Raw genomic sequence first — 12,723 nt, forward strand, 5'->3', positions numbered from 1 at the left:
GTGACTGTTTGAGGTTGTGGACAGGTGTCTTTTATACTGATAACAAGTTCAAACAGATGCCATTAATACAGGTAACGAGTGGAGGACAGAGGAGCCTCTTAAAAAAGAAGTTACAAGTCTGTGAGAGCCAGAAATCTTGCTTGTTTGTAGATGACCAAATACTTATTTTCCCCTATAATTTGCAAATAAATTCATAAAAAATCCTACAATGTGATTTTCTGGAATTTTTTTTCTCAATTTGTCTTTCATAGTTGACGTGTACCTATGATGAAAATTACAGGCCTCTCTCATCTTTTTAAGTGGGAGAACTTGCACAAATAGTGGCTGACTAAATACTTTTTTTCCCCACTGTATACTGTGTCGGTTGAGTGTCTGTAACTGTATGTGATCAAGACCGGTCCACAGGAACAGAGGAGAACCAACCGCACCAGCTGAAGTTGTAGTTTAGTGTGCTTGGGAGACCACTCGACTGGGAGAGAGTGATTGTGGACACACCTTCAGGGAAGAGGGTGCTTGTCTTGGACCCTCAAACCCAGCAGTAGTCTGGATCATGGACTGGACTGGGGTTATAGACAGTTATAGGCAGCACATGGACCGCTGCTGTTCCAAATAGCCACCGGTCTCATAACGTGACGAACAGGACTTCTTGTTGTCTGAACTCAATGTTACTGGTTATGGTTGAGGATTACTGTATGTGGCTCTGCATACCACCATGCAAATTATACACATGAAAAAATATAAAAAATAAAATGTGCACTGTAAATATGCAAGGAAACGTCTAAAACCAACACAGCATCTAAAAGTTAAAGTTCAATTTCCCTCCACAATAACTGTAACAAAGCAACTTTTCACTTTGAGGAACACAAAATTGTTGTTATTGTTTTTTTCTTTTCGTTTTCTTGTGTTTTCTGACAACAGCCCCTGATTGCCCAATGTCTCCCCATGAAATAGGAGTTTCCCTTTGTGGTGGAATCCTCGTTCAGCTGTCCCTCCTTGGTGTTCATGCCAATTTCACTCCTTCCATTTTGTGCCTTCAATGGAAGAGGCAGTTATTTAGACATAATCCATGTTTCATGTGGTCTTAAAATGTTGCAATTATGGTATGTTGTTGTTCATGTAATTTACTATGTAACTACAGAGCTGAGCTGTCTGTGTTTTACAGCCATTCTGGGCGTCTGTGTGTATGTGTGTGCTGGGGAAAGTATGTTCTGAGTCTGTGCATTAGAGGCGCTCTGTGTAGCTAGGTGTGTGTGTATGCGTCTACATCACTGACCTGGCCCTGTGTGTTAGAGGGGCTCTGGGTAGGCCTGTCGGGGATCGTAGGCCATCTCAGGCATGTACTGCTCATGCATCTCTGCTTCCAGTGGCATCCCGTCCATGGCCAGGTCAGAGTAGCCGTAGGGGGGGTAGGCTCCATCCAGCTCTGACGGAAGGAGAGAGAGAGAGAGATGAGAGGAAGGGATAGCGAGAGGGGGAGAGAGAGAGAACGAGAGAGCGAGACAAATATAGAATACCCAGGCAAACAGAGAGGCAAGCTCATTTGGTGTATTGACACTGACAGACAGACAGTGTGCAAGCATCCACATTATTAGTCAGGCAGTCAGAAATGAGCTTTACTCCCATCAGCAGACCTTTTCCTGTGACTGATGGAAAGAAGAACAGGAATAATAATCTCTTCACCTTCACCTCTATTCTATTCCATTAATGCTATTTCATACCCTGTTTAATAATGTGAGCACTGCAATATGGATTAAGCGTCAGCAGTGAAAGGACACACAGTGCTCTGGAAGGATGGTGACTAATGTACCACACACACACACATTAGGGGATATATGAGGAATAGAGTTCAGAATTATAATTAAAGATATTGAGATGAGGATTCACTGTTGTAAGTATGCAGAGAGAGGGATGGATGAGATGAGAGGAAGACCGAGTGGAGATTCACAACTAGGACATATGACAGAGACCTAAGATTAGCTAGAGAAAGATGCTGTATGAGTGCAAAGAGATAAAGTAGTGACCGATAGAGCTAGGGAAAAAACCTGAAAGATAAATTCACCAGATCGAGAGAGTGCCAGTGTTTTCGATTGAGGAGAAGTGTTACGCAATCACAGGAAGGAGGGAGGGAGCATTAGCCGAGCAGTGGAAAAGAGAGAGTGGGTGTCAACTCAGCAGTGTGTGTGTGAGAGACGGAGCAAGAGAGAGAGCGGGATAGAGTGCAGGAGATCGCTTGACGATGATAGATGGCCAGTTAATGAAAATGTAAATGACATGGAAATGTGACCAGAGTGGAAATGGATAGATACCTCTGTGAATCTAATGCCATCCCCGCTGACAGCCTATAGTGCACCCCTCCTCCCCCCCCTTATCACCCGCCCCCTCTCCAGGGCATGGCGGGAGCAGACACATCAGAGAGAAACACACACAGACATGAACGCACATGAATGCACGCGCGCACACACACTCTCTGCAGTGCGGCCAGGGGGCCGAGGGCATTATATAAACTGCTGGGGTCCCCCACACTCCCTGGGGTCTGATGGACTGCTGAGGGGAAAATGACAATACCTCCTGCTTTCTATAGATAGGTCTCTTGTTGTCCTCCTCTTCTCTGATGCCCACTACTGTGTGTGTGTGTGTCTGTGTGTATATGAAACGCAATTATTATTATTATTTTTTCTTCAATCATGTTTGAGTATGTGTTTCCATGTAATTTGTGTGAAACCAATCAAGTGGCACTTAACCTCAATGGGGTCCGACTCCGGTGTGTGTGTGTGTGTGTCAATCCATCTCTGCCTCTCTCTCTTCTGGTCTGTCGATCTATCTCTCTCTTGCCTTTTTTTGTGAAATGCAGTAGTGTAATGTAAGATGTTCATTACAGTAGTATAATTAAGCATTAAGGCTCAAGGAGGTGTGGTATATGGCTGGTATACCATGGTGAAGGGCTGTTCTTACACACGACGCAACGCGGAGTGCCTGGATACAGCCCTTAGCCGTGGTATATTGGCCATATACCACAAACCCATGAGGTGCCTTATTGCTATTATAAACTGGTTACCAACGTAATTAGACCAGTAAATAGTATTATTTTGTTATACCCGTGGTATACGTTCTGATATACCACGGCTTTCATCCAATCAGCATTCAGGGCTCGAACCACATGGTTTATAATCTAGCATATTATACAACAGTGGTGTACATTGGTGTATTTTACTGTAGGATAGGACTGGTCCACACTCACCATCCGCCAAGTATGCAGCTTGCATGGGTACAGCATTGTGGGCCTGGAGAGAAAGAGACAGATTGAGAAATATTCATGTAAATATATACCATTCTTACTTCAAACTTTTACCGATCCCCTACTAAAAAACAACAGAGGAAGACGTTGCCTTTACACCTGGTGCCAAGAACGCTCAGTCAGGAAATCTATCCCTTTGGAGTTCGATACTTCCTCATGGCGGATGTAGTGTAAACAGTAGACCTGTCTGCTTTGGGCCTCCATGTCTCCGCTCCCCTTGACAACCTGATGAGTCAGCAGGTTCCCGGCTCGATGTGATTGATTAACACCTGGGCCAGATCTGCCACTAATCCAATCGGTGAGTCTGGATGGCTGTAATTATCCAATGAGCTTTGGGAGCCTGTGGCGATGTGTGGTATCAGAGATACTTAGCGCATTAGGCATGCAGGTTTTGAAATCATGTACAAACACTAGATAGAGTTAGTTGTTGGGGATTCATTCTTATGGTAATGCAAGCGTGGAAGGTAAACATACAGATTGATTACTGAGTGGTATCGATTGTCTAGTGGTGTGGTGTGTATTTGGATTTTGCTACAGTTCTTCCCTGAAGCAATGACTGATCGGAGAAATATTGGATTGGTTTAAAGCAATCCAAGGGCGGAAGCCAGTCAAGCCCCTATAGACAGCTGAGATGAACCGTAAAGGTGTTCAAACAGGGCCAGCCACTACTGATCCTTGTACTGATCGCTCCCAGGCTATAGGCGGCATCAGAGACAGAGGCTTACCATCTCCCAGGCCGCAGGGTCGTGTTTGAACAGTGAGTGGGTGAGCTCCACGGACACACGCTTCCTGTAGTCAGAACTCTTGTCCTCCGAGATACGGAAGAGAACGGCTGCCGCATAGGTGGCTGTGAGGGAGAGGTGGGGGGAGAGGGAGTGGGGGAAAGAGGGAGAGGTGGGGGGAGAGACATGGAAAGAGGGAGTGGGGGAAAGAGAGGGTGGGCGGGGGTGAGAGAGGGAGGGAGAGAAGAAGGAAGAGCTATCAAGAGGTTGTTTGTCATTGCCTCTACGCTATGACAGTTATGATGAGTACCCAAAATGCTAATCGGGTACATAGGACAACATTGAGAACACGCGATGGTCAGAGAGAGGTGGGAGGCAGAGATATAGAGAGATTTAAAGAGACAGAGTCATGTTTGATTAGTCAGCACACATTATTAAAAGGAGATGGAGAGAGCCCAGGGAGAGATAAAGAGGTCATATTTGTTTGTAAGCGGTCTGTGTGCATATGCTTGTGAGAGAGAGAGAGAGAGAGAGAGAGAGAGAGAGAGAGAGAGAAAATAAAGTGTGGTTGATGGTGTTTGTTTGTGAAGACTTGTGTGTACACAAATCCAAAAGGATTCTTCAGCTGTCCCCATAGGAGAACCCTTTTTGGTTCTAGGTAGAACCCTTTTTGGTTCCAGGTAGAACCTAGTACCAAAAAGGGTTCTACAAAGGTTTCTCCTATGGGGACAGCCGAAGAACCCTTTTAGGTTCTAGATAGCAAAAAAAAAATCTAAGCGCGTAGGAGAGTCACGTGTGTGTCTATTTGTATTTATATGGGACTGTTTTGAAAGCCCAAGTGTTTGTTTAAAGAAGAGACATATGATTGTTTGTTGAAAGCCAAAGTGTTTGTTTAAAGAAGAGAGCTACAGTGGGGGGAAAAAGTATTTAGTCAGCCACTAATTGTGCAAGTTCTCCCACTTAAAAAGATGAGAGAGGCCTGTAATATTCATCATAGGTACACGTCAACTATGACAGACAAACTGTGGGAAAAAAATCCAGAAAATCACATTGTAGGATTTTTAATGAATTTATTTGCAAATTATGGTGGAAAATAAGTATTTGGTCAATAACAAAAGTTTCTCAATACTTTGTTATATACCCTTTGTTGGCAATGACACAGGTCAAACGTTTTCTGTAAGTCTTCACAAGGTTTTCATACACTGTTGCTGGTATTTTGGCCCATTCCTCCATGCAGATCTCCTCTAGAGCAGTGAAGTTTTGGGGCTGTCGCTGGGCAACACAGACTTTCAACTCCCTCCAAAGATTTTCTATGGGGTTGAGATCTGGAGACTGGCTAGGCCACTCCAGGACCTTGAAATGCTTCTTACGAAGCCACTCCTTCGTTGCCCGGGCGGTGTGTTTGGGATCATTGTCATGCTGAAAGACCCAGCCACGTTTCATCTTCAATGCCCTTGCTGATGGAAGGAGGTTTTCACTCAAAATCTCACGATACATGGCCCCATTCATTCTTTCCTTTACACGGATCAGTCGTCCTGGTCCCTTTGCAGAAAAACTGCCCCAAAGCATGATGTTTCCACCCCCATGCTTCACAGTAGGTATGGTGTTCTTTGGATGCAACTCAGCATTCTTTGTCCTCCAAACACGACGAGTTGAGTTTTTACCAAAAAGTTATATTTTGGTTTCATCTGACCATATGACATTCTCCCAATCCTCTTCTGGATCATCCAAATGCACTCTAGCAAACTTCAGACAGGCCTGGGCATGTACTGGCTTAAGCAGGGGGACACGTCTGGCACTGCAGGATTTGAGTCCCTGGCGGCGTAGTGTGTTACTGATGGTAGGCTTTGTTACTTTGGTCCCAGCTCTCTGCAGGTCATTCACTAGGTCCCCCCGTGTGGTTCTGGGATTTTTGCTCACCGTTCTTGTGATCATTTTGACCCCACGGGGTGAGATCTTGCGTGGAGCCCCAGATCGAGGGAGATTATCAGTGGTCTTGTATGTCTTCCATTTCCTAATAATTGCTCCCACAGTTGATTTCTTCAAACCACGCTGCTTACCTATTGCAGATTCAGTCTTCCCAGCCTGGTGCAGGTCTACAATTTTGTTTCTGGTGTCCTTTGACAGCTCTTTGGTCTTGGCCATAGTGGAGTTTGGAGTGTGACTGTTTGAGGTTGTGGACAGGTGTCTTTTATACTGATAACAAGTTCAAACAGGTGTCATTAATACAGGTAACGAGTGGAGGACAGAGGAGCCTCTTAAAGAAGAAGTTACAGGTCTGTGAGAGCCAGAAATCTTGCTTGTTTGTAGGTGATCAAATACTTATTTTCCACCATAATTTGCAAATAAATGTCACGCCCTGGCTCTGGGGACTATGTTATGTTGAGCCAGGGTGTGTAATTCTATGTTTGATTTTCTATGTTGGGCTGAGTGACTCCCAATCAGAGGCAACGAGTGTCAGCTGGGTGTCTCTGATTGGGAGCCATATTTAACTGTCTGTCTTTCACTTTGTGTTTGTAGTTTCTTGTTCATTTCGGTTTGTGTTAAACTGTAGACGTCACGTTATCGTTTATTGTTTTGATCGTGTGATCAGTAAATAAAGGATATGTTCACCTTCAACGCTGCGCCTTGGTCCTCATCTCTAACCAACGATCGTGACAGAAGAAACCACCATAACAGGACCAAGCAGCATGAAGAAGAGAGAGGATGGACTTGGGAGCAGTTGAGTAGGAGTCTCGACTGGGCCAAGCCAAGAGAAGAGGAGAGAGGTCGGAGTTTGGAGCAGTGGGGTGAGAGTCTGGCGAGAATGATGGAGGCCTGGCCCACGGGGAGGAGAGACCCCCAGAAATTTTTTAGGGGGGGGCTCACGACGTCGGGGCAGCAGGAGGCCGCTATGGAGCGGTCCAGCGGGGTTGCAGAGGAGGCCGCCAGGTTACGGGGGCCACTGGTAGAAGAGGGGATGGAGGGTGTAGAGGCACGGCGAGAGGTACTGGCGTGTGTTGCCAGTCCGGTCCGGCCCGTTCCAGATCCCGGTGTAGAGCCAGTGGTGTGTGTCCCCAGTACGGTCCGGTCTATTCCTGCTCCCCGCACCAAACCTACGGTGCGCGTCGCCAGCCCAGTCCGGCCCATCCAAGCTTCCCGCACCAAGCCAGTGGTGTGCGTCGTCAGTCCGGCACGGCCCGTGCCTGCTCTCCGCACCAAGTCTATGGTGCGTTTCGTCAGCCCTGTCCGGCCCGTTCCTGCTCTCCGCACCAAGTCTGTGGTGCGCGTCGCAAGCCCAGTCCGGCTCATCCAAGCTTCCCGCACCAAGCCAGTGGTGTGCGTCGTCAGTCCGGCACGGCCCGTGCCTGCTCTCCGCACCAAGTCTATGGTGCGTTTCGTCAGCCCTGTCCGGCCCGTTCCTGCTCTCCGCACCAAGTCTGTGGTGCGCGTCGCCAGCCCAGTCTGGCCCATCCAAGCTTCCCGCACCAAGCCAGTGGTGTGCGTCGTCAGTCCGGCACGGCCCGTGCCTGCTCTCCGCACCAAGTCTATGGTGCGTTTCGTCAGCCCTGTCCGGCCCGTTCCTGCTCTCCGCGCCAAGTCTGTGGTGCGCGTCGCCAGCCCGGTCCGGCCCGTCCAAGCTCCCCGCACCGGGTCAGTGGTGCGCGTCGTCAGCCCGGTCCGGCTCATTCCTGCTCCCCGCACCAAGTCAGGGGTGCGCTTCGTCAGCCCGGTCCGGCCCGTTCCTCCTCCACGCATCAAGCCAGGGGTGTGCGTCGTCAGTCCAGCACAACCCGTGCCTGGGTCATGTCTGGAGCCGGATCCGCCGCCGAGGCGGAGTGCCCACCCGGTCCCTCCCCTGTTGTGGTTGTTTGGCGCGGCCGGAGTCCGCGCCTTTGGGGGGGGGTACTGTCACGCCCTGGCTCTGGGGACTATGTTATGTTGAGCCAGGGTGTGTAATTCTATGTTTGATTTTCTATGTTGGGCTGAGTGACTCCCAATCAGAGGCAACGAGTGTCAGCTGGGTGTCTCTGATTGGGAGCCATATTTAACTGTCTGTCTTTCACTTTGTGTTTGTGGTTTCTTGTTCATTTCGGTTTGTGTTAAACTGTAGACGTCACGTTATCGTTTATTGTTTTGATCGTGTGATCAGTAAATAAAGGATATGTTCACCTTCAACGCTGCGCCTTGGTCCTCATCTCTAACCAACGATCGTGACAATAAATTCATTAAAAATCCTACAATGTGATTTTCTGGAAAAAAAATTCTCAATTTGTCTGTCATAGTTGATGTGTACCTATGATGAAAATTACAGGCCTCTCTCATCTTTTTAAGTGGGAGAACTTGCACAATTGGTGGCTGACTAAATACTTTTTTCCCCCCACTGTATATAAAATCCACTAAAGCATAAACTGCTGTCTATGAAGAGACTGACCGATGCCCTCGTTGCTGGAGTGCAGCAGCTCCATGAGTGGGGCAGAGGCTCCCTCTGCGTCGATCATCTCCGCAGACTGCTTGTCCAGGGCCAGCTCACACAGCACCCCCGCAGACACACGCTTCACGTTCTCCACGTACGAGTACAACAACTACAGACAGACGGAGAGAGGGATGGAGAGCTCAGAGTTACACACACATCTGCTCAAATACACCAAAACTCACAAGTACACACACTCACTTTATCTCTCTCACACAAGTGCATACAGCACCAACTGAGAGTTTGGTGTATTAGACATGAACCTGTACAAAGAGTGGGATGGTCTGCATGCTGGCGATCTCTCCCCTGTTGACGGGGTCTCTGGCCAGGATGTGCAGGGCTCCTGTACAGCCCTCCACTATCTCCTCCATACGAACACCATCCTGGGAGGAGTGGGGAAGAGTTAGGAAGTGTGTGTGTGGAGTACGTGTGACTTTGTGAAATCCTCTGTGGGATGATACATTGATGTATGGGTTTGTTTTGATCATTTGGTAACATTCTGTGTGTGTGTATATTTGATTTACTTCATGTAAGCTGGTCTGACAAGCTTAGCTATACAACAGCTGGGCGCCATTCACTTTGACACTCAGAGAGCACTGTATCCCAAATCACGTTTGGGCAAGTTCCCAATGGCTTCAAAACCCCATAAAATGAGTAATAGACTTGAGAGAGTGTCGTGTGTGTGTGTGTGTGTGTGTGTGTGTGTGTGTGTGCGTATGCGTGTGCGTGTGTGTGTATGGATCCCGCCTCATGTTTAAGCAAACCATTTACAGACAACGAGCAAGAGGAATGGGCCTGGTGTGCTTGGTAATCATTTTTGGCTTGCCGGAAAAAGCTGACAGGTGAAAACAGAAACAGGTGGAAGTATATGTCTGCAACCTTCTGCTGAGACTCAGTGGAAAAATTCCCTGGTCGTCTCTCACAAACTTAGCATACATTTCTTATTTTCCCTCAAACCACTGCTTTCTGTCTGTACTTGTGAGTATTGTTGTGCAGCTCAGAGTTCAAAGTGGGCCAGTGGACTGAAATGGATCTCTGTCACTGGGTCTCCCTATAGGCCAACTGGCCTACATTGGGTTGGAGAGGTCTGGGATGGGGCGTGTGCTGGAGCTGGGGCATGGTGGTGACAACTGGACTATCCTGCTGGGACCCTGAGTGGCACATTGCACCCCTTTACTGAGTCTGAAATACAACCTACTCATTTTACAGTGTGAGGAACTGTTTCAAACACAGAGAATGCAGTCTTGGAATCTTTGTGATTTGATGTGCAAAGAGTGTTGAAAGAATGTTGCTTTGAGTGCTTCAGTGTATTTGAATTCTGTACAATTTGGCTGAGGTGATAGTGTGGTATGGCTAGCATGTAATGGAGTGGATTCATCTGTGGTATGTGTGTTGCAAAGGAGGTGACTCACTCTGTATAAGTGTTGTGACTTGCATATTTGTGATGAAGGTCAGTGGTGGAAAAAGTACAAAATGTTCATACTTGAGTAAAAGTAAAGATACCTTAATAGAAAATGACTCAAGTAAAAGTGAAAGTCACCCAGTAAAATACTACTTGAGTAAAAGTCAAAAAGTATTTGGTTTTAAATATACTTAAGTATCAAAACTAAATGTAATTGCTCAATTATACTTAAGTATCAAAAGTAAAAGTATAAGTAATTTCAAATTCCTTATATTAAGCAAACCAGATCGCACGATTTTCTTGTTTTTATTTATATATGGATAGCCAGCGGCACACTCCAACACTCAGACATAATTTACAAACAAAGCATTTGTGTTTAGTGAGTCCGCCAGATCAGAGGCAGTAGGGATGACCAGGGATGTTCTCTTGATAAGTGCGTGAATTGGACCATTTTCCTGTCCTGCTAAGCATTCAAAATGTAACGAGTACTTTTGAGTGTCAGGGAAAATGTATGGAGTAAAAAGTACATTATATTTTTTAGGAATGCAGTGAAGTAAAAGTTGTCAAAAATATAAATAGTAAAGTAAACTACAGATACCCCACAAAACAATTTAAATAGTACTTTAAAGTATTTTTACTTAAGTACTTTACACCACTGATGAAGGTGTCATACTTCTATAATTATGGATGATGACAGTGTCATTCCTGTGATAGTGAGTCTTTTGTGTTGAATGGTGTCGTGACTGACCTGGTACGTCTGCTGAGAACTGGAGGCGTGTCTCTGGGTGTCCTGGTGAGCCTTCAGCAGCAGGTTGACCAATCGGGGGATGGCTCCAGCATCCCTCAGTGGGGCCTGATTGACTGGACACAGCGCCAGGTTACGGATCAGACCAACCGTGGCCTATGGGAAAGAGAGGGGCGGGTTGAACGTAGCTGTATGGAAAAAGCACCAATATAATCTCCGTTACTGCTACAATACCCAGCGCACAAATATATGATATACTGCATGATTATGAGAGTGCATGTATGAAAGCATACAGTACACCTCTATTAAGGACTTGGCACTGCAGTGTGGCGCTCATGTGAAAGAACGCATACGTACCCTAAGGTATACACCTATATGTGCAACTGTGCAAGTGATGCAAGCTGCAGCAATGTAACTGCAATCACATTTAACAGAACGTGAGCTGCCACCTCCTGAAATGATGGTCTGGCTCACCATAACCCTGCCCTGTCCTCTGATGTTTCCTCTCATTTCCCATACCCCGACCCCTAGCCCCAACATGGGCCAATAACATTTTATATACAGTTGAAGTCGGAGGTTTACATACGATTAGGTTGGAGTAATTTAAAACTCGTTTTCAACCACTCCACAAATTTCTTGTTAACAAACTATAGTTTTGGCAAGTCGGTTAGGACATCTACTTTGTGCATGACACAAGTAATTTTTCCAACAATTGTTTACGGACAGATTATTTCACTTATAATTCACTGTATCACAATTCCAGTGGGTCAGACGTTTACATACACTAAGTTGACTGTGCCTTTAAACAGCTTGGGAAATTCCAGAAAATGATGTCATGGCTTTAGAAGCTTCTGATAGGCTAATTGAGTGAATTGGAGGTGTACCTGTGGATGTATTTCAAGGCCTACCTTCAAACTCAGTGCCTCTTTGCTTGACATCATGGGAAAATCAAAAGAAATCAGCCAAGACCTCAGAATAAAAATTGTAGACCTCCACAAGTCTGGTTCATCCTTGGGAGCAATTTCCAAAAGCCTGAAGGTACCACATTCATCTGTACAAACAATAGTACGCAAGTATAAACACCATGGGACCACGCAGACGTCATACTGCTCAGGAAGGAGACACGTTCTGTCTCCTAGAGATGAACGTACTTTGGTGCGAAAAGTGCAATTTAAATTCCAGAACAACAGCAAAGGACCTTGTGAAGATGCTGGAGGAAATAGGTACAAAAATATCTATATCCACAGTAAAACAAGTCCTATATCGACATAACCTTAAAGGCCGCTCAGCAAGGAAGAAGCCACTGCTCCAAAACCGCCATAAAAAAGCCAGACTACGGTTTGCAACTGCACATACAGTGGGGAAAAAAAGTATTTAGTCAGCCACCAATTGTGCAAGTTCTCCCACTTAAAAAGATGAGAGAGGCCTGTAATTTTCATCATAGGTATACGTCAACTATGACAGACAAAATGAGAAAAAGAAATCCAGAAAATCACATTGTAGGATTTTTTATGAATTTATTAGCAAATTATGGTGGAAAAAAAGTATTTGGTCAATAACAAAAGTTTCTCAATACTTTGTTATATACCCTTTGTTGGCAATGACACAGGTCAAACGTTTTCTGTAAGTCTTCACAAGGTTTTCACACACTGTTGCTGGTATTTTGGCCCATTCCTCCATGCGGATCTCCTCTAGAGCAGTGATGTTTTGGGGCTGTCGCTGGGCAACACGGACTTTCAACTCCCTCCAAAGAATTCTATGGGGTTGAGATCTGGAGACTGGCTAGGCCACTCCAGGACCTTGAAATGCTTCTTACGAAGCCACTCCTTCGTTGCCCGGGCGGTGTGTTTGGGATCATTGTCATGCTGAAAGACCCAGCCACGTTTCATCTTCAATGCCCTTGATGATGGAAGGAGGTTTTCACTCAAAATCTCATGATGCATGGCCCCATTCATTCTTTCCTTTACACGGATCAGTCGTCCTGGTCCCTTTGCAGAAAAACAGCCCCAAAGCATGATGTTTCCTCCCCCATGCTTCACAGTAGGTATGATGTTCTTTGGATGCAACTCAGCATTCTTTGTCCTCCAAACACGCGAGTTGAGTTTT

The 12,723-nt window shown here is 46.1% G+C and overlaps 1 protein-coding gene across 1 annotated transcript in view; it reads right to left on the minus strand.

Moving 5' to 3' along the window:
* Window positions 1–325: 325 nt before the first annotated feature.
* Window positions 326–12,723, minus strand: part of LOC311103212 (junction plakoglobin-like) — a 101,425-nt gene continuing 89,027 nt past the window's right edge. The window contains exons 10-16 of the mRNA XM_084144755.1: window positions 10,621–10,773; window positions 8,734–8,853; window positions 8,432–8,582; window positions 4,021–4,142; window positions 3,239–3,281; window positions 1,274–1,423; window positions 326–1,031 (exon numbers count right to left, since the gene is read on the minus strand). Of these exons, the coding sequence (XP_084000881.1) occupies window positions 1,287–1,423; window positions 3,239–3,281; window positions 4,021–4,142; window positions 8,432–8,582; window positions 8,734–8,853; window positions 10,621–10,773 (726 nt within the window). The 3' untranslated portion in view covers window positions 326–1,031; window positions 1,274–1,286. The remainder of the gene's footprint in view (window positions 1,032–1,273; window positions 1,424–3,238; window positions 3,282–4,020; window positions 4,143–8,431; window positions 8,583–8,733; window positions 8,854–10,620; window positions 10,774–12,723) is intronic.

This window comes from Coregonus lavaretus (genome assembly GCF_964263955.1).
Source record: "Coregonus lavaretus genome assembly, chromosome: 2".
NCBI classification, from domain to species: domain Eukaryota; kingdom Metazoa; phylum Chordata; class Actinopteri; order Salmoniformes; family Salmonidae; genus Coregonus; species Coregonus lavaretus.